The 27,247-nt window shown below is 44.7% G+C and overlaps 1 protein-coding gene across 1 annotated transcript in view; it reads right to left on the reverse strand.

The window, feature by feature from the left end:
* The window catches only part of ank3b (ankyrin 3b), a 515,038-nt gene extending 488,129 nt beyond the window's left edge, over positions 1-26,909 (reverse strand). The window contains exon 1 of the mRNA XM_078413212.1: positions 26,643-26,909. Coding sequence (XP_078269338.1) covers positions 26,643-26,687 — 45 coding nt within the window. The 5' untranslated portion in view covers positions 26,688-26,909. The remainder of the gene's footprint in view (positions 1-26,642) is intronic.
* Between the last annotated feature and the right edge of the window lie 338 nt (positions 26,910-27,247).

Consider the following 27,247-nt stretch of genomic DNA (forward strand, 5'->3'; position numbering starts at 1 on the left):
ATAAAATTCCACTTACATGCTTTGAAAGGAACAAGTAGGTTCATGGCACTGGATTCGCACCCCAGATCGACTGTCACAACGCAGGCCGTTTCTGCACAAATGGACTTTGTTACGTCAATAGGAATTATTTCTGTATCCTGCCCAAATCTAACTGCACAGCAAATATCAATGTTCGTCCTCTTTGGAAATTGTCCCATTGGAACAGTAGCAAATGATATGGCCCACACAGCTGTGATGATATCAATGATTCTCTGTTACTCTCAAACATGTCCCACTTGCTCAAACAAATACCACGTTTCAACCCAGAAATAAATTCCCATCTTTCATGAGATTATTACATTTTGTGACTACAACTAACAATAACTAACATCACTTTTGTCATTAAATTCCTAAATCTAAGCTGCAGGTATAATTCTTAATTGCAGCAAAATCTGCTACCAAATATACAGACTTGAGCATGAATTCATGTTTCGCTAGGGCAGTTTAAAACCTAGCGGTATCTGAAGAACCCGAAACGTCACCCATTCCTTCCCTCCAGAGATGCTGCCTGCCCTGCTGAGTTACACCAGCATTTTGTGTCTATATCCAGCGGTATGAAGGTTGATTTCTCTAATTTCAAGTGACTCCTGCATTTCCACCCCTCGTTCCCCTTTCCCCACCCTTGTCTTCCTACCAGTTCCACTGTTCACATCCCTATATACCTTCATTATCACCTCTTCTCCAGCCAACAATGGGCTACTATGGTCTCCACCTTTCCTTGGACATCTATTGCTGGCCCTGATATATTCTGGCCTTTTCCTATCCCCAGTCTTCCCCCCCCCCCCCCCCCACTTTCAGTCTGAAGAAGGGTTTCGACCCAAAATCCCCCAAATTTATTTTCTCCAAAGATGCTGCCTGCCCCGCTGAGTTACTCATGCGTTTTGTGTCTATCTTTGGTATAGTCCAGCATCTCCAGTTCCTTCCTATACAATTCAGCCACAGTACTTTATTAAATTGCAGGCAATCTGCTACACTTTTTGTTCCTCCACCATTCCAACTTTAATCTTTAGAAGTTATACTTCACTTTACTTCTCAGGGTGCAAAGTTGATGGATTTGGGGATTTAATGTGGACAACCATGTAGTCTTTTTCTTATCCGGATACAAAAGCAAACAAAAGCTTTTCACTGTATCTCGGTGCACGTGACAACTAAACTAAACTGAAATACTACAAAACTAATGTAGCAATGAGAAGAATCCCCTATTTAAAAAAAATCACAGCAAGTGATTTCAAATTGTGGCACAGCAGTAGAGTTGCTGCCTTACAGCGCTGGAGACCCGGGTTCGATCCTGACTATGGGTGCTGTCTGTACGGAGTTTGTACCTTCTCCCCAGCATTAGTTTTCTCCGAGATCTTCAGTTTCCTCCCACACTCCAAAGACGTACGGGTTTGCAGGTTAATTGGCTTGGTAAATGTAAAAATTGTCCCTAGTGTGTGTAGGACAGTGTTAATATGTAGGGATTGGTGGTTGGCGCGGACCCGGTGGGCCGAAGGGCTTGTTTCCGCGCTGTATCTCTAAACTAAACTCAAGTGATTCTAAACTAAACTCAAATGCCTGACAAGATATGGAAGCAAATTCAATCAGGAAATGGAAGGATATGGATTACATGCAGGTCGAGGAGATTTGTTTGACTTGGCATTATGTTCAGCAGGACTTTGTGGGCTGAAGGGCCTGTTCTTGTGCTACACTGTTCAAGACTGAATTGGATACCACATTGAAAATAACATAATTGCTGGACAATGGTGAAATAGCAAGGGTGAGGAACTAGTTAGACAACTCCTTTAAGCAGCATCCACGAGCACAATGGATTGAATGCTTGCCTTCAGAGGAAAGATCCGATCTTACAAAATGTCAGCACCACACATGGGATACAAGGTAAATACTGCAAATTCAGTCACCCGTAGCAATGGTCAAACACAACTTTTCAAGAGTTCAGACACCAAGAACAATCGTTGCAACTTGTTCACAGACACAACATAGCCTGTTATCTACTTTCGGTTATCACTGAATAAAATGAACTCAAAATGTACTTTGATCTTTGATATAATGTTTAAGCTGTGCCCACATTTATATGCCCAAAGCCTGTGGATTGTAGCAAGGTGATAGTGTTCTGTTGTAAGTATTATTACCTAAAATAAACATTTTTTACTTGTAGCTTCCCAGCAGATTTTTGCAGGGTCAGATGAACTTTCAAATAATGCGGCATCCTGAACCAAGGAATTTTATTATTGTAAAAGTGAGTCACGATGGGACATGGCGGCATGGTGGCACAGCGGTAGAGCTGCTGCCTTACAGCGCCAGAGACCCGGTTTCGATCCCGACTAAGGGTGCTGTCTGTACGGAGTTTGTACGTTCTCCCCGTGACCTGCGTGGGTTTTCTCCGAGATCTTCGGTTTCCTCCCACACTCCAAAGACGTGCAGGTTTGTAGGTTAATTGGCTTGGTGTATGTGTAAATTATCCCTAGGGTTTGTGGGGTAGTGTTGGTGTGCGGGGATCGCTGGTTGGAGCGGACTCGGTGGGCCGAAGGGCCTGTTTCTGTGCTGTATCTCTAAAAAATAAAAATAAAAATAAACCTTGTGTTGGGGCAGAGTGTAACACTGGATGTTTACATGGTGCTAGACTGTGCACTTCTTGGAAGTAGAAACCTATTGACATTAAAGAAAGCCGTTGTGACAGTGAATGCAGTATCAGCTTCTGCATTTTAACTGTATGTAGAAGGCTGGAATATCTTTGGGGAAGTACTGAATGACTAGAATCTGGTAGTTAAGGTGCAGTGGAATGTGAAAGGCTTGGAGCTGAGTGTTAAAGAGCTTGGAGTAATTAAATTTAATCCTAATTGCATAACCAATGTGGTTCAGACAGTTAGGACATAGCAGGGCCAGTTCTTTGCCTCCAGCACTTAAACGAAAGTTATGTTTGGAGATACCATATGGAAACAGGCCCTTCAGCCCACCGAGTCCACACCGACCAGCGACCCCCGCACATTAACACTATCACACACACACAACGGACAATTTACACTTATACCAAGCCAATGAACCTACAAACCTGTACGTCTTTGGAGGGTGGGAGGAAACCGAAGATCTCGGAGAAAACCCACGCAGGTCTCGAGGAGAACGTACAAACTCCATACAGTCAGCACCCGTAGTCGGGATCGAACCCGGGTCTCCGGCACTGTAAGCGCTGTAAGGCAGCAACTCTACCGCTGCTTAGTAACATTTTGGAATAAATTTAGAGAAACTTGAGCATTAGTCCACCGAGTTCATGCCATTGTTTGTGATCTATGGGAAACTCCTACAACTTCATTTCATATCACAATAGCAGTATATTTTTACATTCCTTTCTCCAAAAAAAGCTTTCCGAACAACCATTGATGCTGTTTGCTGCAATTAAATTATAGGTAGCTAGTTTCACTTTCCACCACTCCCAATGAAGTTGATTCCCAACTGTATTCACTAGTGACTTTAATGCGAGCCAGACATTACAGGCCACTATTCACTTTATCTATGCCCATCTTGATACCTCTATAAGATACCCCTCAACTAATAATGCTCCGGGGGGAAAAAATCCCACCGATCCGGCCTCTCTTTTTAAGTTACTCCAGCTTTTTGTGTCTCTCTTTTTAACTCATGCACTTTGATCTCAGTAAAATCCTCATTAATCTCCTCTGCACCATTTTCATTTAACTACATCCTTCCTATAGATAGGCAACCAGAAATGCACACAAAACTCCACGTGTGGTCTCAGCAACTCTTGTACTCAAAGTCCTGACCGATGAAGACAAGCGTGCCAAATGCTTTCTGCACCACCTTGTCTATTTGCGTCACAACTTTCAGGGAACCATGTACCTGCACCTTGAGGTCTCTTTGTCATACAACACTCTCCAGGGACATGCCATTTGCTGTGCAAGTCCTGCATTATTTAATGTGCCAAAATGCAGGGTCTTGAACTTCCATGGTCCATCTGCCATTCTTGGCCTGCTTTTCCACTTAATCAAGATCCCGTGGTAAAATTGGATCATTTTCACCGTACATTAGACTGCCAATTTCGGTGCCATCTACAAACTTACTGACCACGACAACTACATTCACATGTAAATTTTTAATATAGATGCACAACTATGGAGGCCAAGTCAGTGGATATTTTTAAGGCAGAGATAGATAGATTTTTAATTAGTACAGTTGACAGAGGTTATGGGGAGAAGGCAAGAGAATGGGGTTAGGAGGGAGAGATAGATCAACCACGATTGAATGGCGGAGTAGACATGATGGGCCGAATGGCCTAATTCTACTCCTATCACTTATGACCTTATGAACTGTAGACCCAGCAGCTATCCCTGACTATCACACTGCTGGTCAAGGGCCTTCAATCCTACCACCAAGCCAACTGAAGGGTTTCAAAAAACATGAAAAAAATAATTATTAAATATTTCCAGTAGCAGGATCATTAATCAGAGAAGACAGATTGAAGGCAATTGGCAAAATAAACGAAGAGCTCACGAAGAAATAAGGTTGCACATTGTTCATGATCTGGAACAAACTGCCTGAAAGGCTGTTGTAAGCAGGTTTAATAACAACTTTTAGATGTGAAGAGAACAAATTCTTGAAGGTGAACATTAGTAGGGCTACACGTGGGCGGCACGGTGGCGCAGCGGTAGAATTGCTGCCTCACTGTACTTGCAGCACCCGAGACCTGGGTTCGATCCCGACTATGGGTGCTGTGTGTACGGAGTTTGTACGTTCTCCCCGTGACCGCATGGGTTTTCTCCGAGATGTTCGGTTTCCTCCACACACCAAAGACGTACAGATGACGAACAGGTTTGTAGGTTAATTGGCTAGGTATAATTGTAAATTGTCCCCAGTGTGTGTAAGGTAGTATTAACGTGCTGGGATTGCTGGTCGGTGCAGACTAGGTGGGCCGAAGGGCCTGTTTCTGCGCTGTATCTCTAAACTAAAAGAAAACTGAACTGCAGGGAGAGAAAAAGGGAAAAGGTCTAACTGGATAATTTTTTTTCAATGAACTAACGTGGACATAGTTGACCAACTGGCTTCAGTTATAGTGCGTAATTTTATGATCTTATTCATTTTAAAAATCGCTCTTCAGCCTTGAACCATTTGAAGAACACAAGTCCTTCAAATGTTTGCTGATGGTTATTACTTCTCACTATCTAAAGGAGTGGAGGGAGAAAAATACTGCTTACAGTCCCGTGCCCCACCCCCGTAATCACCAACCCCTGAGGCAGGTCTCCTATTCCTGAAATCATTATTCATCTGTCCCAAGGTTACGTGCCACACTAAGTACACACAATAAAAACAACGGCAAAGAAAAATTAATGTAAATAAATAATAAAATATTAGTGACTTGGCTTTTTCCCAGCAGCCAAAGTTATCAAAGATAGATACAAAATGTTGGAGTAACACAGAGGGACAGGCAGCATCTCTGTTGAGAAGGAATGGGTGACGTTTCGGGTTGAGACCCTTCTTCAGCCCGAGAGTCAGGGGTGATAGGAGTCTAGAGATATGGACGGGCAAGGTGTGAAAACAACAGATCAAAGCAGGCGGTGATAAGGAAATGTAGAATGGTTCATTGTTAGCTGAGGGGAAGGTGACAAGGAGGCACACAATCAGAAAAAATAATCAGAAGGAACAGTGAAACTAGCTGGAGAACTGGAGTGGTGGAGGACGGAGATAGAGGGAAAGCAAGGGTTAGTTAAAAGAAGGCAAATTCAATGCTAGCATTTATATCAAGAGGATTAGAATACAAAAACAGAGATGGAATTTTGAGGCTCTATAAGGCGCTGGTCTGGCTACGTTTGGAGTACTGTGAACAGATTTGGGCCCCATATCAGAGGAAGGATGTGCTGGCTCTGGAGAGGGTCCAGAGGAGGTTTACAAGAATGATTCCAGGAGTGAGTGGGTTAGCCTATGATGAGCATTTGACAGCACTGGGCCTGTACTCGCTGGAGTTTAGAAGGTTGCGGGGGCAGCCTTCTAAAAGGTTCAAGTTTTAATATCATTGAAACTTAGGATATTTCCACTGGTGGGAGAGTCAAGGACCAGAGGTCGGAGCCTCAGAATTAAAGGGAGCTCTTTTAGAAAGGAGGTGAGGAGGAACTTCTTTTGTCAGTGGGTAGTTAATCTGTGGAACTCATTGCCACAGAGGGCTGTGGAGGCAAGTCAGTGGATATTTTTAAGGCAGAGATAGACAAATTCTTGATTAGAACAGGTATTAAGGGTTGTGGGAAGGCAGGAAATGGGATTAGGAGGCAGAGATAGACAATAGACAATAAGTGCAGGAGTGGGCCATTCGGCCCTTTGAGCCAGCACCGCCATTCAATGCAATCGGCTGAACATCCACCATCAGTACCCCGTTCCTGCCCTCTCCGCATCCCCCCTGACTCCGCAATCATTAAGAGCTCTATCTATCTAACTCGTTTGAATTCAGCCATGATTGAATGGCGGAATGGACTCAATGGGCCGAATGGCCTAATTCTCTAACTTGTGACCTAGTGAAGTGAGAGAAATCAATATTCATACCACTGCGTATATCAAAGCCAAAGTCATCCATTCATTTCAAATAGGAAGAGCACCAGATTTGACCTCACACCAGTGCACATGAGGAGCAGCCAGCACCTCGTGTTGTGGAGGCTTAGGACAGTGCTGCGCTGAATATGGGCCCACCGATATCAGTAATTCCTCCCATCAGACGTGATTATTCACGTTGGGGGCTTAGGACCTTCATCGGCCTGCTCGGCTCGGCCTGGGACTTTCCTTCGCCCGGCGGGGGTTTCAAAAGTCGGGAGCCTCGATCGCCTCGAGGCAGCAGTTTGACTGCCTGACCACGGGAGGAGAATGAGGAGGAGATAAGACTTTTCTTTGCCTTCCATCACAGTGAGGGTGTGCCTGGAGCAATCACTGTGATGGTTGTTTGTGTTAAATTGTAATTGTGTGTCTTGTGTTCTTTATTGTTTACTGCCGGACCCTGACGTGAGAGGACGCTGGCGCTGTTTGTTCGCCGCTTCTCCGTCAGGACAAATCTTTTGTTTGTTTGTTTGTTTGTTTTTATGTCTTGTTAGCTCTGTAAAGCGTCTTTGAGTTTCCTGAAAAGCGCTATATAAATTAAATGTACTATTATTATTATTATTATTTAACCATTTCAACAATGATATAGACCTGCCTTCTGCTAACTAGCTTCTCAACTCTGGAATACCTTTCCAAAATCACTCAATGGTTCAATGGTGTATATATATATATCTGGTCATGTTTACAGAGATACAGTGAAAAGCTTGTTCTGCATGCTAATACTGAAATCAAACTATACCTGAGTACAATTGATACTCTTCTAGAGATTCGCCACACTCCAGCGCCATTTTGCAATTTCCAAGACTCGGAAAAAGTCTGAAGGAGAGGTGAAGATTCTTGTATCCTTACCTGAAGGCCTGCAGTTAATAAGTGGATGTCGGCAAAAATAACAGGGATTTCGCTGTGAATGCATTCAAGAGAGAGCTGGATAGAGCTCTTAAGGATAGCGGAGTCAGGGCGTATGGGGAGAAGGCAGGAACGGGGGTACTGATTGAGAATGATCAGCCATGATCACATTGAATGGCGATGTTGGCTCGAAGGGCCGAATGGCCTCCTCCTGCACCTATTGTCTATTGTCTATTGGAAAGTTTCTCCGCAAAGGGAAGAAATACGGGAAACAAAAAGCAGAGATTTAGTAAAACACAAAGTGCTGGAGAAACTCAGCAGGTCAGACAGCAACTGGGGAGGGAATCGACTTCGCAAACAGAATCTATTTCCATCTAGAAAAAACAGAGGGATCACCGGCATCTTGATAAACATTACTTTTTCATCGGACGTCACCCCTCCCTTCTCACCCCGGCTACTACTCTCCGGATTGACGCAAAGTGCTGGAGTACTCAGCCGGTCAAGCAGCATCTCGGGAGAAACAGGATGGGTGACCCTTCTTCGTCAGACTCCTTCCATATACCCTATCCGTAACCAGTCAGGAACTTGCACACGACTATCAAATCTTTCAACTTCATCTCTCTACACATTTGTCCCTCCTTTGGTGATGTTCATAAAACCTCTGGTTTAGCATCAGGCCAGACAGCTCATGTGGCCAAGTGGCAAATTTCATTTAAGAACCTTTTTAAAGCTGTGCAGTACAGAAACATGCCCTTCAGCCCACCAAGGCTCTGTTACCTGCTTTTGGGACGTACCCTTCTATTGCCTAGTGATTCAGGTGTGTGCCAGATGCCCAAATGTTGAGACAGAACCAGCCTCAGGCAACACAACTACTCTGCATGAAAAGGTCCTCCTTGGGTCCTCCCTAAAGGTCTTACCCCTCAATTTATCGACCCAAAACGTCACCTGTTCCTTTTCTCCAGAGATGCTGCCTGACCTGCTGAGTTACTCTAGCTTTTTGTGTCTTCCATGTAAACCAACATCTGCAGTTTCTTCCTACCCATGCTCTCTCTTGGCCCTGTCCTTGGGGGGAAAGTTTCTCCTTATCTATCTTCCTTATAATTTTGCATACCTCCATCAGGTCATCACTCAGCCTCCTCTGTTCCAGGGAAAGAAAAACAAGCCTATCTAATTTCTCCTTATATCTGAGACGCTCCGATCCAGGCACCATTCTGGTGAAGGAAACGCCACCCATTCCTTCCCTCCAGAAATGCTGCCTTTCCTGCTGAGTTACTCCAGCATTTTATAGACAATAGACAATAGACAATAGGTGCAGGAGTAGGCCATTCGGCCCTTCGAGCCAGCACCACCATTCAATGTGATCATGGCTGATCATTCTCAATCAGTACCCCGTTCCTGCCTTCTCCCCATACCCCCTGACTCCGCTATCCTTGAGAGCTCTATCTAGCTCTCTCTTGAATGCATTCAGAGAATTGTCCTCCACTGCCTTCTGAGGCAGTGAATTCCACAGATGTACAACTTTCTGACTGAAAAAGGTTTTCCTCATCTCCGTTCTAAATGGCCTACCCCTTATTCTTAAACTGTGGCCCCTGGTTCTGGACTCCCCCAACATTGGGAACATGTTTCCTGCCTCTAACGTGTCCAACCCCTTAATAATCTTATATGTTTCGATAAGATTTTGTGTCTATCATTCTGGTGAATGATCCTTTGTATCCTCTCCACCACAAGCCCTATAGTTTACCATGTCAAGTTATCTTCATGTAGTTTCTGTATTGCTGTCAGACGATCACAAATGGTCTTTGGGATGATTAAACAAATGTGGTACTATTTGAACAGCAGGGAAAGTATCCCTGATATTGAAGTATCACCCTCAAACACCAAGTCAAACACAAGGATGAAGCAGGACTGACACCCTGAAAGTTCACAAGTAATGAATTACTTGCTGTAACTAAGGAACAATAACGCAAACAAAACTGTTTCTCGGGGGAGTATAAATAAATGCTGTTTCTGAGAGGGGAACGTGTGGGTTTCTGTGTGTACATTTGTGAGGTCCAAATATAGCGGAACTCTGATTTCAGTTGCCAGGGACCAAGTGCAAAGGAGGCTTCTTCAGTTTGGCCACTGCCTTTCCACCCTTTCTCTAACCAACAAGTCACTGTGTTAATTATAGGGTACCTTTACCAGTGCTGTGTTTGCCTTTGTGGCAAGCAGGCAATATATAGTCTTGGGAAGAAAACGGACAAAAGGAGGCTATCTATTTCATCGTATGATGTTGCCGGGAGGGGAAACACGTACACACTTGCATTTGAATTCCTGAAGCTGTTTTTTGAAGATGACTTCAAGAAATGGTCCAGCCAAAAATCAACTTTTCTTTTTTTTCAAACACTTTTTTTTTAAAGTGTTGTAGAGTTGCTGCCTTACAGTTGAAGAGTTGCTGCCTTACAACGCCAGAGACCCAGGTTCCATCCTGACTATGGGTGCTGTCTGTATGGAGTTTGTACGTTCTCCCCGTGACCGCGAGGGTTTTCTCCAGGAGCTCCGGTTTCCTCCCACACTCCAAAGACGTGCAGGTTTGTAGGTTAATTGGCTTGGTATAATTGTAAATCGTACGTTGTGTGTGTGTAGGGTATTGATAGTGTGTGCGGATCACTGGTCAGCACTGGCTCGGTTAGCTGAAGGGCCCGTTTCCGCACTATATCTCTAAACTAAACTAAATAGTCTCAGTTAGCAGACCATGGATCCCGTACCTTGCAGCCTGATATTCATTTTATTTCACCTCAAAAGAAACAGAGTGAGAGTGTATTAATTTATTTGGCATCATGTTCAACACAAACATTGTGGGCAGAAGGGCATGTTCCACATTGCAGAGTGAAGCAGACAATTTGCACTGATCCTCATGAGGAAATTCTAGCACATTTTACATGTAATTAAAAATAGCAAGCAAGTTGTAATTTAGTCAAAGCATATACCAAATAGTTATTAATCTGAGCCAATTAATTCCTGGGATCAAAAAAATTCAAATGGATTGCGAAACTATTATTTGTACAACAGCGCACCTGGTAATTTTGACAAATAGCTTATTATCTTTGATGATAATTGTATTTATAAAGATTATTTCACTGTGCTTCAAAGTTATTGCTGGTGTAAAGTGATATTCCGATTTGAGCAATGTCAATATCAAGATCCTGAAGACTCATTGGAATTGGCCCAGAATCTCTGGTAAATGCACAAAAAATATTATAAGGTGATGAGGAAGTGACTTCCGGCAAGGAGCAGATCTCGTAAAGCTGTTCAAGCTAACATTAACGATGCTAGGTTGGGGCTTACAGTGTCAAAGGTCTCAGGTGCAACTAACTGTAAAATGTAAGTGGTTATGCCAAATTCTTACGGTCAAAGAGGAAACTGGTTCCTTCCAGGCTGCTCATAGTTAGAATCAGAGCGTCACACAGCAAGGAAGCAGGCTCGTCAGCCCAATTCCACCATAACGACCAAGGTGCCTACCCAAGCTCGTCCCACTTGCCTGCATTTGGCCCATATCTCTCTTGTACATGAATCTGTCCAAACATTGTCATTGTACCAATGCCTAAGATTATTAAGGGGTTGGACACGTTAGAGGCAGGAAACATGTTCCCAATGTTGGGGGAGTCCAGAACAAGGGGCCACAGTTTAAGAATAAGGGGTAGGCCATTTAGAACTGAGATGAGGAAAAACTTTTTCAGTCAGAGAGTTGTGAATCTGTGGAATTCTCTGCCTCAGAAGGCAGTGGAGGCCAATTCTCTGAATGCATTCAAGAGAGAGCTGGATAGAGCGCTTAAGGATAGCGGAGTCAGGGGGTATGGGGAGAAGGCAGGAACGGGGTACTGATTGAGAATGATCAGCCATGATCACATTGAATGGCGGTGCTAGCTCGAAGGGCCGAATGGCCTCCTCCTGCACCTATTGTCTATTGTCTATTGTATGCAATGTGACCCTCTTTGTTGGAAAAGTACTGGTAGTATTTCACACACTCCGCGTTTTAATTAATCTACAATCTGTGAAAAATTGAAGGAAATTTAAATTTAATGGCTGTGAGCGGTAAAAAGTCACAAGGGCAATTTATGAGCAGGGCCAGAGCCCAGCGCACGAGACACAGTCAATACTGCCAGCATTCAAGGACAATCGAACCGCCAGGCAGCAAAGGCTGCATCTATAGCAATGGAGCAGGCAGTGGGCCAAACAAAGCATGATCCAGCCCAGTGAGTTTCAGATCCGGTTAGAAGGTCATAGCTTAAGATCCCATTCCAGAAACCTGCGCTTAATATGCTGGTAACAGTCCCCATTAAGGCATTTCAATGCCTCCAAGGTGAGAGGGGATGGATTTAATAGGAACCTGAGGGTTAACTTTTTCCACATAGAGAATAGTGGGTACATGGAACAAGTTGCCAGAAGAGGTAGATGAAGCAGGTACAATAACACCACTTTAGTTTAGTTTAGTTTGGAGATACATCACGGAAACAGGCCCTTCGGCCCACCGGGTCCGCACCGACCAGCGATCCCCGCACATTTAACACTTTTCCACATTCGCTAGGGATAATTTACAATTACACCAAGCCGATTAACCTGCAAACCTGTGCGTCTTTGGAGTGTGGGAGGAAACCGGAGATCCCGGAGAAAACCCACGCAGGTCACAGGGAGAACGTACAAACTCCGTACAGACAGCACCCGTAGTCAGGATTGAACCCAGGTCTCTGGCGCTGTAAGCCAGCAACTCTACCCCTGCTCCACAGTGCCGCCCAAAAGACAATTGGACAGATATATGGATAGAAAGGTTCAGAGGGATATGGGTTAAACACGGGCAAATGGGAGTAACTTAGTTGCAGCATTTTGGTCAGCCTGAATGAGTCTGTGTTGTGGGGCTCCGTCCCATCGAGGACACTGCCCTTTGTTCTGGACATCTTTCCCCACCTTCGCTCCTACTATACACTATACTCAAAGCCAGCTCTGCTGCAAGGTCACAGATCCAAAGTGACAGTTTTTCTCTCCACATACAATGCCCGACTTGCTGAGTCTCACCAGCATTTTTTTTTTTGTTTCAGATTTCCAGTCTCTGCAGTTTACTTTTAAATTTTTATCATAATGAGCGTTTGACAGCACTGGGCCTGTACTCGCTGGAGTTTAGAAGGTTGAGGGGGGGACCAAATTGAAACTTACAGAATAATGAAAGGCATAGACAGAGTGGATGTGGAAAGGATGTTTCCACTGGTGGGAGAGTCCAGGTCCTGAGGTCATAGCTTCAGAGTTAAAGGGTGCTCTTTTAGAAAGGAGGTGAGGAGGAACTTCTTTAGTCAGAGGGTTATTAATCTGTGGAACTCATTGCCACAGAGGGCTGTGGAGGCCAAGTCAGTGGATATCTGTAAGGCAGAGATGGACAAATTCTTGATTAGAACAGGTGTCAAGGGTTATGGGGAGAAGGCTGGAAAATAGGATTAGGACGCAGAGATCGGCCATGATTGAATGGCGGAGTGGGCTCATTGGGCCAAATGGCCTAATTCTGCTCCTATAACTTGTAAACTTGTGATAATTAAAACATCCATCATCGGATCAAGTTACACGGTAACCCTCATCTCAATATTTCGCCTCTCTACTGACAAACATCTTGCAAGAGTCATCTACGTGACAGATTGAGAACTATTCAACCTTTGTTGTCCCCATTCCAGGATCAAAATGATCCCAACACCAGTTATCAATTGACAAATGACATTTGCTCAAATGCACATTTGGAAGCCAAACCACAAATCATTAACTCCTTCATTAAAGGAGTGGCACTTTCTCATGCAATCATAGGGTGGGGGCAATACCGGCCCTTTCACTACTTCCCTTCCCACCACCCAGGGACACAGACCTTCCCAGTAAGGCAGCAATTCACTGGCTCCTCTTCCAATCTACCCTATTGCATCTGCGGTTCACAATGTGGCCTTCTCTACATCGGAGAAAACAAACTGAATTGGATTTGCGCAGCATCTACGCTTAGTGGGCAGAAGTAACGTTGAGCTTGTGGCTGCCCGCCAGTTTATGTCACCATCCCACTGACCCCCGTTTGCAGTCGCTTGCTCTGTTACAACACATCACAACGCAAGCTCGAAAGATAAAGCCTCATCTTTGTTCCTGGGCACACTGCGGCCTGCGGAGCTCAATGTTGAATTCTCCAGTGATGATCCTGGAAACATCTCGGATGTCCTGGGATCCATTGTCTGGATGCACCTATGCAGAACTCACGGACTTTATTAACGGGTGGCGCCACCAGCAATGGCTGCCTCGCCAACAGTCTGTCTGTCCTTTCTTCTTTTTGTTATTTTTAGTATGTGTTAAAAAGTATGTTTTAGTGTTCCTTAGTTTTTTTTATGTGGGGGGTGGGTGGGGGGAGGTGACAATGACGCATACAAACAGTAAAATTATCGTCTGCTTTGATCTGTCATTTTCACACCTTGCCCTTCATTATCTCTAATTCCCCTCTCCCCTGACTCTAAGTCTGAAGAAGGGTCTCGACCCAAAACGTCACCCATTCCTTCCCTACAGGCATGCTGCCTGCCCCGCTGAGTTACAGGGAGTTGCATTGTGTGTCTATTTTCGATGATCAGTCTTGTTTCTCTCAAAACACATTCAGGATTCTCACCAAATTGATTCCAAAATGGAAAAATATTGTTATTTCATTATTACCAAATCACAATCAAGAATTCTTTCCTTCGACAGAGGGACTGTAATTGTTCAAATGGCTAATCACCACCCTTTCAAAAGTGAGTAGGGATAAACAAAAATATTGGATCGAAGATTGGTTTTTGAACAGCTATAATAGCAACTCCCACCATGACTGAGGGAGGCACAGTGGTAGAGTTGCTGCCGTACAGCGCTTACAGCGCCAGAAACCTGGTTCCCATCCTGATTTGGGTGCTTGTCTGTACGGAGTTTGTACGTTCTCCCCTTGACCTGCATGGGTTTTCTTCGAGAACTCCGGTTTCCTCCCACACTCCAAAAATGTACAGGTTTGTTGGTAAATTGGCTTGGTGTAAATAAATGTAAAAGATTGTCCCTAGAGTAGGTTAGTGTTAATGTGTGTGGATCGCTGGTCGGTGCAGACTCGGTGGGCCGAAGGGCCTGTCTCGCGCTGCATCTCTAAACTAAATTAAACTAAGACTGTGTGAATGCACCCAATTTTATGCCCATGGTCAGAAATAAGAGCAGACTGACACAGCGGTAAGGGAGGTACAATATGCACTGTATACTTGGCACTATGGGAAATCCAGCTCAGTAAAAATGCCACACGCTATCTTTGTTTTGCTCTCCATTTTCTCTGGAAAATGTTCAGCCTGCATGAGAAACAGATACCTACATGGTAACCAACCGATAAACTATGTCTTGCAAATTTGGCAATCAGATATGTCACATTTGAAAGGATCGTGTGATATCTTGTTTGACCACTTTCTCCTGCAGTGATCAACATTCGAGGAAGCTTCCAAATCTAGCTGCAGGAACTTGTAGCCCCATCAGTCATCTTGGGGTAGCTGCAGCTTCCCCAGGCAGCGTTTCTCTGCACATTAGAGTCATAGAGTGATACAGCGTGGAAACAGGCCCTTTGGCCCAACTTGCCCACACCGGCCAACATGTCCCAGCTTCACTCGTCCCACCTGCCAGCATTTGGTCCATATCCCTCGAAACCTGTCCTATCCATGTACCTGTCTAACTGCTTCTTAAACGTTGGGATAGTCCCAGCCTCAACTACCTCCTCTGGCAGCTTGTTCCATACACCCACCACTCTTTGTGTGAAAAAATTACCCCTCAGATTCCTATTAATTATTTTCCCCTTAACCTTAAACCCATGTCCTCCGGTCCTCTATTCACCTTCTCTGGGCAAGAGACTCTGTGCATCTACCCGATCTATTCCTCTCATGATTTTATACACCTCCATAAGATCATCCCTCATCCTGCCTGCGCTCCAGGGAATAGAGTCCCAGCCTATTCAACCTCTCCCTCTAGCTCAGACACTCCAGTCCTGGCAACATCCTCGTAAATCTTCTCTGTACCCTTTCCAGCTTGACAACATCTTTCCTGTAACATGGTACTCAGAACTGAACACAATACTCTAAATGCGGTCTCACCAACATCTTATACAACTGCAACATGACCTCCCAACTTCTATACTGAATACTCTGATGTAATGGTGTCACTCATCTACATCTGATGAAGGCCAATGTACCAAAAGCTTTTTTGACCACCTATTCTACCTGCGACTCGACCCTCAAGGAACCATGCACCTGCATTCCTGGATCCCTCTGCGCGATAACACTGCAGAGAGATCTACCATTCACAGTGTAGATCCTGCCGAGGTTAGACTTCATATTTCGCTGTATTAAATTCCATCAACAATTCTTCAGCCCACCTGGCTAATCGATCAAGATCCTGCTGCAATTTTTCACAACCATCTTCACTATCTGCAAAACCACCCACTTTTGTATCATCCGCAAACTTGCTAATCTTGCCATGCAATGATAATAATAATAATATATATTCCTTTATTCGTCCCACACCGGGGAAATTTACAGTGTTACAGCAGAAAGGTGGATAGCAAGAGAGCAATAAGTAAAAGATACATAAATTGTCATCAGTTTTCTGTGTGTTCTTAGCTGTTATTGTTGACTCGTCTGCTGGGAGCAGTGCTGGTTGTGCAGTCTCACAGCATGTTCTCATCCAAATCATTGATGTAGATGACAAACAGTAACAGGCCCAGCACCAAACCCTGAGCCACACCACTAGTCACAGGCCTCCAGTCCGAGGAGCAAACTTCCACCATCGCCCTCTGCTTCCTTCCATGAAGCCAATTTTCTATCCATTCAGCTATCTCTCCTTGGATCCCAAGCGATCTAACCTTCCAAAGCAGCCTACAATGCGGACCCTTGTCGAATGCCTTACTGAATTCCATGTACACAACATCTACAGCTCTGTGCAACATTGTACAAAAGCCCAACTTTATCAATGCAGATGAACTTGTACACATTATGATCGCAGATGGTTTTGATTGCCTCCATCATTAACATGTCTCCTCTGACCTGTCCCCTCCTCCTCCACACTGTATCTCTAAACTAAACTAAACTAAACAATAGACAACAGGCAATAGGCAATAGGTGCAGGAGTAGGCCATTCGGCCCATCGAGCCAGCACCGCCATTCACCGTGATCATGCACAATCAGTACCCCGTTCCTGCCTTCTCCCCATATCCCCAAACTCCGCTATCATTAAGAGCTCTATCTAAATCTCTTGAAAGCATCCAGGGAATTGGCCTCCACTGCCTTCTGAGGCAGAGAATTCCACAGCTTGACAACTCTCTGAGTGAAAAAGTTCTTCCTCATCTCCGTTCTAAATGGCCTACCCCTTATTCTTAAACTGTGGCCCCTGGTTCAGGACTCCCCCAACATCGGGAACATGTTTCCTGCCTCTAGCGTGTCCAATCCCTTAATGATCTTATATGTTTCAATAAGATCCCCTCTGCTCATTCTAAATTCCAGAGTATACAAGCCCAGTCGCTCCAGTCTTTCAACGTACGACAGTCCCTCCATTCCGGGAATTAACCTCGTAAACCTGCCTTCCAAAAAGGTGCTCGGAGAGATACTCGTAGCCGGTTATCATAAGCTCATGTCAGGGACGTGAACTCAGCATTTAAAAATACCCTGATATTACAAAACACAGACAGCAGAGAAACAGTTAGACGGGAACAGCTGAATGCTACACATTACAACTGCTGCATCTCCACTCAATAGTTTGAAAGAAAAGCAATTTGATGTATATGGTGACTGAGCCTCTTGTGCCCATTGGATATGGCCATTGTTCAGATGGTCTGCTCTGTCCACTCAAAAGACATTTTATTTAAGGATGGTGGAACACAAAGACAATCAACCCAGCCCAGGTATGAACATGATATCAAGGTCAACTGGGCCTTCAGAACCACATTATGACATCGATCAACTACTAATAACTACTGGTCTTCATTCTACACAAGGATGTCCTTATCTGAAGTACGCCATCATCTTAAGGTGCTGACCATTTTTATTTGAGATTGGTGCCATCTGTCCTGGTCGATCTATTACTCGAAGACATAGCTTTTCCAGTCACCCGATGCAAAGCCAATATTTGGAAGGAATAGAAACTTATATTCGCCTCGTGCCTTCCACATGCATAGGACATGCCAAGTAATTTTGCAGTAATTGTAACATTTCAAACTACTTGCGATGCAAGGAATGAAACTGACAATTTGCACAGGGTTAAGGTGGACGATCTGTTTCACTGATGTTGATTGAACTAGAAATAGTGACCAGGGCACACCAATATTCCTTTTCATGTGATACCAAAGATTGCTTTATTTTTAAGCATCACATGCAAGAACAGTAGGAGCCCAAGACAAATAGCGCGCCCAGAAGTGGCAATTGTCACTGTGTAGCTGCAATGAAATGTTTCCCTGGATATTCTGATCAACTTTGGATGGACACAAAAAGCTGGAGTAACTCAGCGGGTCAGACAGCATTTAAAGGAATAGGTGACGTTCCTTTCCTTTTCTCAAGAGATTCCAGAGATGTTCCTATTTCTTTTCCGCAGAGATGCTGCCTGACCCGCTGAGTTACTCCAGCATTTTGTGTCTATCTTTGGTTTAAACCAGCAACTGCAGTTTCTTCCTATAGACAATAGACAATAGATAATAGGTGCAGGTGTAGGCCATTCAGCCCTTTGAGCCAGCACCACCATTCAATGTGATCATGGCTGATCATTCTCAATCAGTACCTCGTTCGTGCCTTCTCCCCATAACCCCTGACTCCGCTATCCTTAAGAGCTCTATCTAGCTCTCTCTTGAATGCATTCAGAGACTTGGCCTCCACTGCCTTCTGAGGCAGTGAATTTCACAGATTTACAACTCTCTGACTGAAATGGTTTTTCCTCATCTCCGTTCTAAATGGCCTACCCCTTATTCTTAAACTGTGGCCCCTTGTTCTGGACTCCCCCAACATTGGGAACATGTTTCCTGCCTCTAACGTGTCCAACCCCTTAATAATCTTATACGTTTCGAAAAGCTCTCCTCTCATCCTTCTAAATTCCAGTGTATACAAGCCTAGTCGCTCCAGTCTTTCAACATATGATAGTCCCGCCATTCCGGGAATTAACCTAGTAAACCTACGCTGCACGCCCTCAATAGCAAGAATATCCTTCCTCAAATTTGGAGACCAAAACTGCACACAGTACTCCAGGTGCGGTCTCACTAGGGCCCTGTACAACTGCAGAAGGACGTCTTTGCTCCTATACTCAACTCCTCTTGTTATGAAGGCCAACATTCCATTGGCTTTCTTCACTGCCTGTACCTTCTTCCTACATATTCTGATCAACTCTATGGAGTGCAACTTGAACTTATTTGTCTCTCCGTGCTTCACACATACTGGCTTGGATTTTACCATATTGAAGTAATGGCACTTACCACAAAGTCAGTGGTCAGCTGCTCTCGCATAGATCCAGCAATACCCGCGGCTTGAACATCCATTTTCCCCTAACCTATATTTCAGTTTGGAATAAACCGTAGAGGACTCCAGGCGACAAATTATGTAGGCAAAATGTGTAGGAAGGAACTGCAAATACTGGTTTACACCAAAGGTAGACACAAAAAGCTGGAGCAACTCAGCGGGTCAGGCTGCATCTCTGGAGAAAAGGTCGAGATAACTTCTTCAGACTGGTCTTGACCCAAAACATCACCTATTCCTTTTCTCCAGAGATGCTGCCTGACCCGCTGGGTTACTCCAGCTTTTTGTCTCTATAAAATACTGTAGGCAAGTGGGCCAAGCTACCATTCATGCTTGAGAATACTTCTAGGCAGACCAAGTCAGCATTATTTCAACTGACATGTTAAAAGGGATGTAATAAAACGTAAAGATAAAAGGTAAAAACGTCAAGATAAAAGGTAAAATATTAAATGTTTTAAAATTGAATTTAGTAATATTCATGAAGGATTGACAATTCACATTTGGCATTGCAGCAACATTTCCTTGCTTCACATGCTGTTTAAAAACTCACACCTTTGCTTGTACTGCCATTGCAGGTTGCCATGCAGCAAGAATCTGCATGTTGGCAGGGCCTCTTTGTGGCTGTTGTGGGGGGGAGGGAAACTGCAACAAGACTGTCCTCAAACAAAAAGCAAGAAAATAAGTCAGCTACTGTAAATCATGCCAATCTTACTAAATCTTAACCTATTGTCTAAACAACCCACTCTAAATCTTTGAATTCAAAAAGACTATTTTTTTTCTAAATCTAAAAAACATGAAAGCATTTAAATTCTTCATCAGTTCCGAAAGGATGTCACGAGAAAAATAAAATGTAACTGCTTAAGTGAAACCCTCAGAACCACTCTTGTTCACCAAAATGAAAGAAGCATGAAAGGGAAAGACAGTAATTGCTTGGTTTGATGCTTTGAATGCATATCACAAGTTCACAAGTTATAGGAGTAGAATTAGGCCATTCGGCCCATCGAATGTTCACCCTTTCTCGAAGGCAGAAGTTTGGGATTCAGAATGACTTGCTTCCACTCCACTGTTTTCTCTGTTCTGCGGCAATCAATGAGAATATTCCTCCACAGACGGGGACAGGAGTTGCCTGATGGGATGAGTGGGGGAACAGTTAATGGTAAGGCCCACTCCTACCACACTTCCGCATGGCCTCCAATGTGCTCCCATAGCATGGAACAGAGATTCCCAATGGCATCCCAAAAGCTCCTTCTCTGAGCAAACATGGACCATGGATTTCCACAAACAGATGGGAACATTGCACCCTTTTCCCTCCAAAAGTGGCTTTGAGCGCACACTAGAACAATTTCCTCTGCTGACCAGGTAATCCCTTCCCATGACAGATCTTGAAATATTATCAATGACCTTATCATCCATTCCTTCTCTCCAGAGATGCTGCTGAGTTACTCCAGCCTTTTGTGTCTATCTTCGGTTTAAACCAACATCTGCAGTTCCTTCCTACACATATCGTCATCTGCTTTGATCACTCATTTTCACACCTTACCCTTCCATATCTCTAGACTCCCTCTCCCCTGACTCTCAGTCTGTAGAAGGGTCTCGACCCAAACCGTCACCCATTCCTTCTCTCCAGAGATGCTGCCTGCCCCACTGAGTTACTCCAGCATTTTGTGTCTATCTTCGGTGTGAACCAGCATCAGCCGTTCCTTCCTACACGCTTGAAATATTATGCCTGTTTGGCAGCAAGCATGCAAAACGCTGTGCAAAATGCTTGCTCAACATATCCAGCTGAATGGGCCTCATTGCTGCAGATGCTGCCAGGGAGATGACACTGGCATTGGTTCACTCATCCGACCAGTGATTTTGGAAGCCTGTGCATTTTCCAAATATCACTGTCGGTCTCCCAAAGCAATGAAAGCCAATGCTGAGTTTCCAGTTTTTTGAAACTAGATTTGAACTCTTAAATTCTTGTCATTCCTTGTCATTGACACGAGTTGAGCAAAAAACATTTCAGTCAGAGAGTTGTGAATCTGTGGAATTCTCTGCCTCAGAAGGCAGTGGAGGGCAATTCTCTGAATGCATTCAAGAGAGAGCTAGATAGAGCTCTTAAAGATAGCGGAGTCAAGGGGTATGGGGAAAAGGCAGGAACGGGGTACTGATTGAGAATGATCAGCCATGATCACATGGAATGGCGGTGCTGGCTCGAAGGGCCGAATGGCCTCCTCCTGCACCTATTGTCTATTGTCGATTGTCTATTGTCATGCAAACAATGCTAAATTACAAATCCGCACAAGGAACATTGCATCAGTGGAAAGAAGAAAGTGATTATTGCATTTTTCTGGGGATAAAGAATATTGGCCCAGCCACTGAGAACGTCCTGCTCCCCATTAAGTAACGAACATTTTGGGCGTCTCAGGCGTGCACTGGGCATGATCCAAACTCGCAATTTTAGTAATAGTGGCATGTTCTGACTGGAAAAGCTCAAGTGGAACAGTGAAAGAATACAAAGAGTGTACACTTTAAATGTGAAAATGTTTCCTTGAAATTATAAAGATCATGCCAAAAGATAGGTGTCTGGCCGCCATTTCATGTACTCCATTTGGCAAGTGGCCTAAATGATTGCAGATACTGCACCCATTTAAGATGCTACCACCTCTTCGCTCGCTTGTAGATGATATAAATATACTCTGTATATTTACTCTGTATATTTATTACAAAATAAAAAGAAACAGAAATGTATCCAAAACATATTATCAACGCGAGATTCGGATTACACAGATAAACCGATGGTGACCCACATTGATGAAATTACAGGCTCGCTTGCACACTCAACTTGCACCTTCAAACTCAACCCAACAATCACTGGGTAACGTACCAAGCTTTCTGTCCAGGGCCTCCTCCACTGTCAGAGTGAGGCCACACACAAATTGCAGGAACAGCACCTCGTATTTTGCGTGGGCAGCTTGCAACCCAGCAATATGATTTCTCTAAGTTCAAGTAGACTGGAGAGGGTACAGAAAAAGATTTGCGAGGATGTTGCCAGGACTAGAGGGTCTGAGCTAAAGGGAGAGGTTGAATAAGCTGGGACTCAATTCCTTGGAGCGCAGGAGGATGAGGGGTGATTTTATAGAGGTGAATAAAATAGATTGGGTGGATGCAGAGTCTCTTGCCCAGAGTAGGTGAATTGAGGACCAGAGGACAGAGGTTTAAGGTGAATAGGAAAAGATTTAATAGGAATCTGTGGGGTAACCTTTTCATGCAAAGGCTGGTGGAGGTATGGAGTAAGCTGCCAGAGGAGGTAGTTGAGGCAGAGACTATCCCAACAGTTAGACAGGTACATGGATAGGATAGGTTTGGACGGATAGAGGTTAAACGTGGGCAGGTGGGTCTAGTGTAGTTTGGATGCGTTGGCCGGTGTGGGCAAGCTGGGCTGAAGGGTTTGTGTCCACACTGTATCACTCTATGACTCTGTAATGCTGGCATTCCCTTTCTCTCTTTCCCTCCCCAACCCTAGATATCCTGCTAGTTTCACTGTTTGTATCTCTTTATTATCACCTCTTCCACAGCCAACAATGGATCACTGAGGGCTCCGCCTTCCTCGAGTCAATGGTGATGGCTGTGATTTGTTCTATACTTTTTCATATGTCTAGTTTCCCTCTCCCCAACTCTCAGTCTGAAGAAGGGTCTTGAGCCGAAACGTCGCCCATTCCTTTACTCCAGAGATGCTGCCTGACGCGTTGAGTTACTCCAGCATTTTGTGTCTATCTTCGGTGGAAACTAGCATCTGCGATTCCTTCCTACTCTTCTCTAGTCCCTCTAACCTGTATATTTTTTCTCCAACATTAGCAGCAACACATATGAAAATCACATCAACCCAGCAGATTTTTCCTCTGAGGCAGGCGTGGGAACTGCTGTGCTCATATATTATGTACAACAGTGATTATGTCAGGGAAGTAACAATGTGTGTTGCCTTCTGTCAGTCAGAGTTATGTAAAATCTCTTAACATTTGTCATGCGTTTCATATGCGCGGGACCTGCCGCAGAAACCGGCTACTAATGAAGTGCTTGCAAAGTCAAGTATAAATATTCTTGCAATGTAAGATATACAGCAGCCAAGTTAATCACAAGTTCCCACAAGCACCTATGTGGCAATATCCAAATTATTTCAAGGTACTGCAGGATTAAAAACTGTACGTGATATAATAATTCACCCAAAATACAACAGTTCAGACAATGTGGCACTGATGCATTTACTTGCATTTATTTGGTGCTTGTGTCTCTGGTGTGGGACTTGAACCCACAGTCTTTGGATTTGGAGATGAGAAAATATCAAAGGTAAGATCGCTCACCAAAATTAATCAATGTTGGACAAGGCTGGCACAAATCCATCTCCAACATGTGTTCCCTCTGCTGCCTGCTGAGGGACTGCCTTGTATCCCGGAAACAAAATGCACTGCACATCTCACCCAACTTCAACAGCACCTCACACGACTTCCAACTGCTACCACCAAGGACAAGCGCAGTGTACATTTATTCTTACTACTACCAATGCAATGACGTTTTATTGTCACACGTATCTAGGTTCAGTGAAATTCTTTGTTTTTGCAAACAATCAGGTAAAATCATACGAAGATATTTATTCACAAAGTGCTGGAGTAACTCAGCAGGTCGGGCAGCATCTCGGGAAAGAAGGAGTGGGTGACGTTTCGGGTCGAGACCCTTCTTCAGTCTGAAGCACTTCAACTCCCCCTCCCATTCCCAGTCTGATCTTTCTGTCATGGGCCTCCTCCAGTGCCATAGTGAGGCCCACCGGAAATTGGAGGAACAGCACCTCATATTTCGCCTGGGCAGCTTGCAGCCCAGTGGTATGAACATTGACTTCTCCAACTTTAGATAGTTCCTCTGTCCCTCTCTTCCCCTCCCCCTTCCCAGATCTCCCTCTATCTTCCTGTCTCCACCTAAATCCTTCCTTTGTCCCGCCCCCCTGACATCAGTCTGAAGAAGGGTCTCGACCCGAAACGTCACCCATTCCTTCTCTCCTGAGATGCTGCCTGACCTGCTGAGTTACTCCAGCATTTTGTGAATATATACCTTCGATTTGTACCAGCATCTGCAGTTATTTTCTTATACTAGGTAAAATCATACAGCAGACTTCAGCTGGGCAGTTTACACTAAGAGTTGCCATGTTTCTGGCGCCGACAACGTTTCAAAAGTTCTTAGCGCAGTCTTGTCTTCCCGCATCGGTGAACCAGGCCTGCTGCTGCACACCGCTGCAGGTGGCCCGCCGGGTCCCTTGTAGTTCTCGCTGGCACTCTGCCCGGTCCCTCTTAGTTCTCGGCGGCCCCTACTGCCGACTCCCTCAGTACTCGGCAGCCCACCCTCATGAGGTCATAAGGAATAGGAGTAGAATTAGGCTATTCGGCCCATCAAGTCTACTCCGCCATTCAATCATGGCTGATCCATCTCTCCTTCCTAACCCCAATAAAGGGTTCTTGGAACCCTTATAAGACACCTCTTAGTGTTCCCCTCTCCTGACCCAGCAATGATGAAGGAATTTATTCACAAAATGCTGGAGTAACTCAGCAGGTCAGGCAGCATCTCGGGAGAGAAGGAATGGGTGACGTTTCGGGTTGAGACCCTTCTTCAGACTGATGTCAGGGGGGCGGGACAAAGGAAGGATATAGGTGAAGACAGGAAGATAGAGGGAGATCTGGGAAGGGGGAGGGGAAGAGAGGGACAGAGGAACTACCTAAAGTTGGAGATGTTCATACCACTGGGCTGCAAGCTGCCCAGGCAAAATATGAGGTGCTGTTCCTCCAATTTCCGGTGGGCCTCACTATGGCACTGGAGGAGGCCCATGACAGAAAGGTCAGACTGGGAATGGGAGGGGGAGTTGAAGTGCTCAGCCACCGGGAGATCAGGTTGGTCAATGCGGACCGAGCGTTGATCACAATCACATTTTCACTGCAAGTACACACTTAGTGCACCTGTTGCTAGAGTGAAAAAATTCTGCTGCTTTGTAATGGAAGAATTGTTGCGGTTCTTTCTGATTCTAAATGGGTTCAGCCGTAAGAGAACAGTTTCAATTTTTGTTTAAACCATCAGCAACCATGAAATGTTATTCTAAACTGGTGATCTTACACACTTACTTCTGGTGATAGGTAATGAACCTGAATGTTTGATTTAATTTTCACTCCCCAATCACTGCAGAACCTAAATCTCCAGGATAATATATACTTTATTTCCAACATTCATCGATTTAGACAGGATTTCGGAAAACTAGAGATTATGGAGAAGATTTTTATTACAGACATAAACACAACTCTTGGAGATTTACATTTCCCAACATGCATTGTGTTTCTTAGATTTGCTTCAGATTATTTTTTTTAAAGTTTGGTACTAATTTGAAGAAGTTGTTTTTCCACATAATCTCCTCTTGCCCCCTCCCCCGGAACAGTTCATTATTCATCTTACAATGGAGATATTATCTTTAGCAGAATTCCACACCATTGGCAAATCACAAAAGTCACTGCTGAATTTTAACTCACAACACAACAGCAGACAGATGAATACTGCCCGCTGCCACAAGGTAAATTAACACTGAATAACATGCATCCAAACGGCCGGGACACTCGTTTTTAAGCATTCCACTTGGTTAAGGTCCCACAGCCAGCGAGGTCGAGACCGTGCAGGGCCAACTTTCTTGTTCAGTTAGTGGTCTGCTTCACGGCAATAATGTAATTAACAATGAGTGGAAAACAGTCTCTCGGAACTTGTCGAACAGCTTTTGAAAAACTATCCGCTCCGCTTGGGTAGAATGCAGTCAGTCATATGCAAGAGTGGAGATGGAGGGAGAGAGAGAGAGAGAGAGAGACTTTCTCTGATGGAACTCAGCCCAGAACAAGTGCGAGCCGTGCTCTGTGAAAACTCAAGATTGTCCACATCTACCAGATTTACTGCAGGGCACAGCACATTAATCCTTTAAAAAGTGGGTCGACGAGATTAACAATATTTTTAATTGAGTGATTTACAGCCGCGCTGTGGATAAAGCGGGGGAGGGGGAGGAAATGAAAAGGACCCGATTGTGAGAACAGCTGATCACGGAGATGGAGAAAAGTTGTTGTTCTGGAGACGGGGGTTGCGTAATTCCAGCAACACGCACACCTGGATTCCCACCTTTTCACTCCCTTTCCAGGAAGCGTTTAAAAAGCCTGTTGCTTGTGACTGCATTCGCTTGAAATGCACGGCAGCCCGCATCCAAATGAAGACGGGCGAAGAGAGGGACGAATGGGAATTAAAACAGTGATCACAAATGCATTGCTCCGTGTACGCGGGCGGTGATGAAACGCAAGACTTGAAGGGGGGAAAAAAAAACATATCAATACAACTAAAGGGAGTAGTTACATCGGCGTCATCGAGCGAACATGTCTACTTTTGCAACAAGAAAACCAGAATGGAAACTTTTCATTAAAGAAAAAAACTTTTAAAGGAAAACTTCTTTAAAGGCGGTTTTGATTTTGCACTTGGTTGATACATTCTCTGCTGCCTATTGGAGTTAACAGCGTGTCGAGCAAGCAAAACCAGTGAGGTAGTAGCATAGGTGGAAACAAAAGGGGAACAGGGGGTTTAAAAGAGCCCACGACCCCTTCTCACCTGTTCGGCGAGTCCGTCCATGTCTTCAGTGGGGGAGGAGGCCATGTTCCTGGTCTTCAGGCTCAACCTAATCGCCTCACTCTCTCTCTCTCTCTCTCTCTCTCTCGCTCGTTTCAGTTCTGGAGATTATGAAGATATTTGGCCAAAAATGGGAAATAAAACAGAGGGGGGTTGGGGTAAGAGAGAGAGAGAAGAGATTCTTCGTTGACACACCAAAGTCCCGCGCTGAGGCTTTGAAGAGGAGGAGCAGTTCTGTCCCACTGTGAATGGCCCGGCGCACGACATGCACCGCGGGCAGGTGACTGCACGGTAGTGCCTCCTCCTCACTCTCTCCCCGGCAATGCTAGTTCACAGACTAGATGGCAGCACAGTGTCTGGCGCAGGCGGGTTTCCAGCGCAAACCCGAGTTCCCCTGGATTGAACCAAATCCCATGCCCCCGGGCAATGCCGAGTATTGTCACTGACTGGACGGGAACGAGCGCCCTTCAGCGATTCAACAGTTGTAGCAGAGTGGGAGACAGCGGTCAGATGTCACATCTGACCACAAATGTTTGGTGTTTAAGTGCATTATTGCATCTCTATCCGAAGAGTAAACGAAACCCGAT

Source organism: Rhinoraja longicauda, chromosome 16 (genome assembly GCF_053455715.1).
Source record: "Rhinoraja longicauda isolate Sanriku21f chromosome 16, sRhiLon1.1, whole genome shotgun sequence".
Classification (NCBI taxonomy): domain Eukaryota; kingdom Metazoa; phylum Chordata; class Chondrichthyes; order Rajiformes; family Arhynchobatidae; genus Rhinoraja; species Rhinoraja longicauda.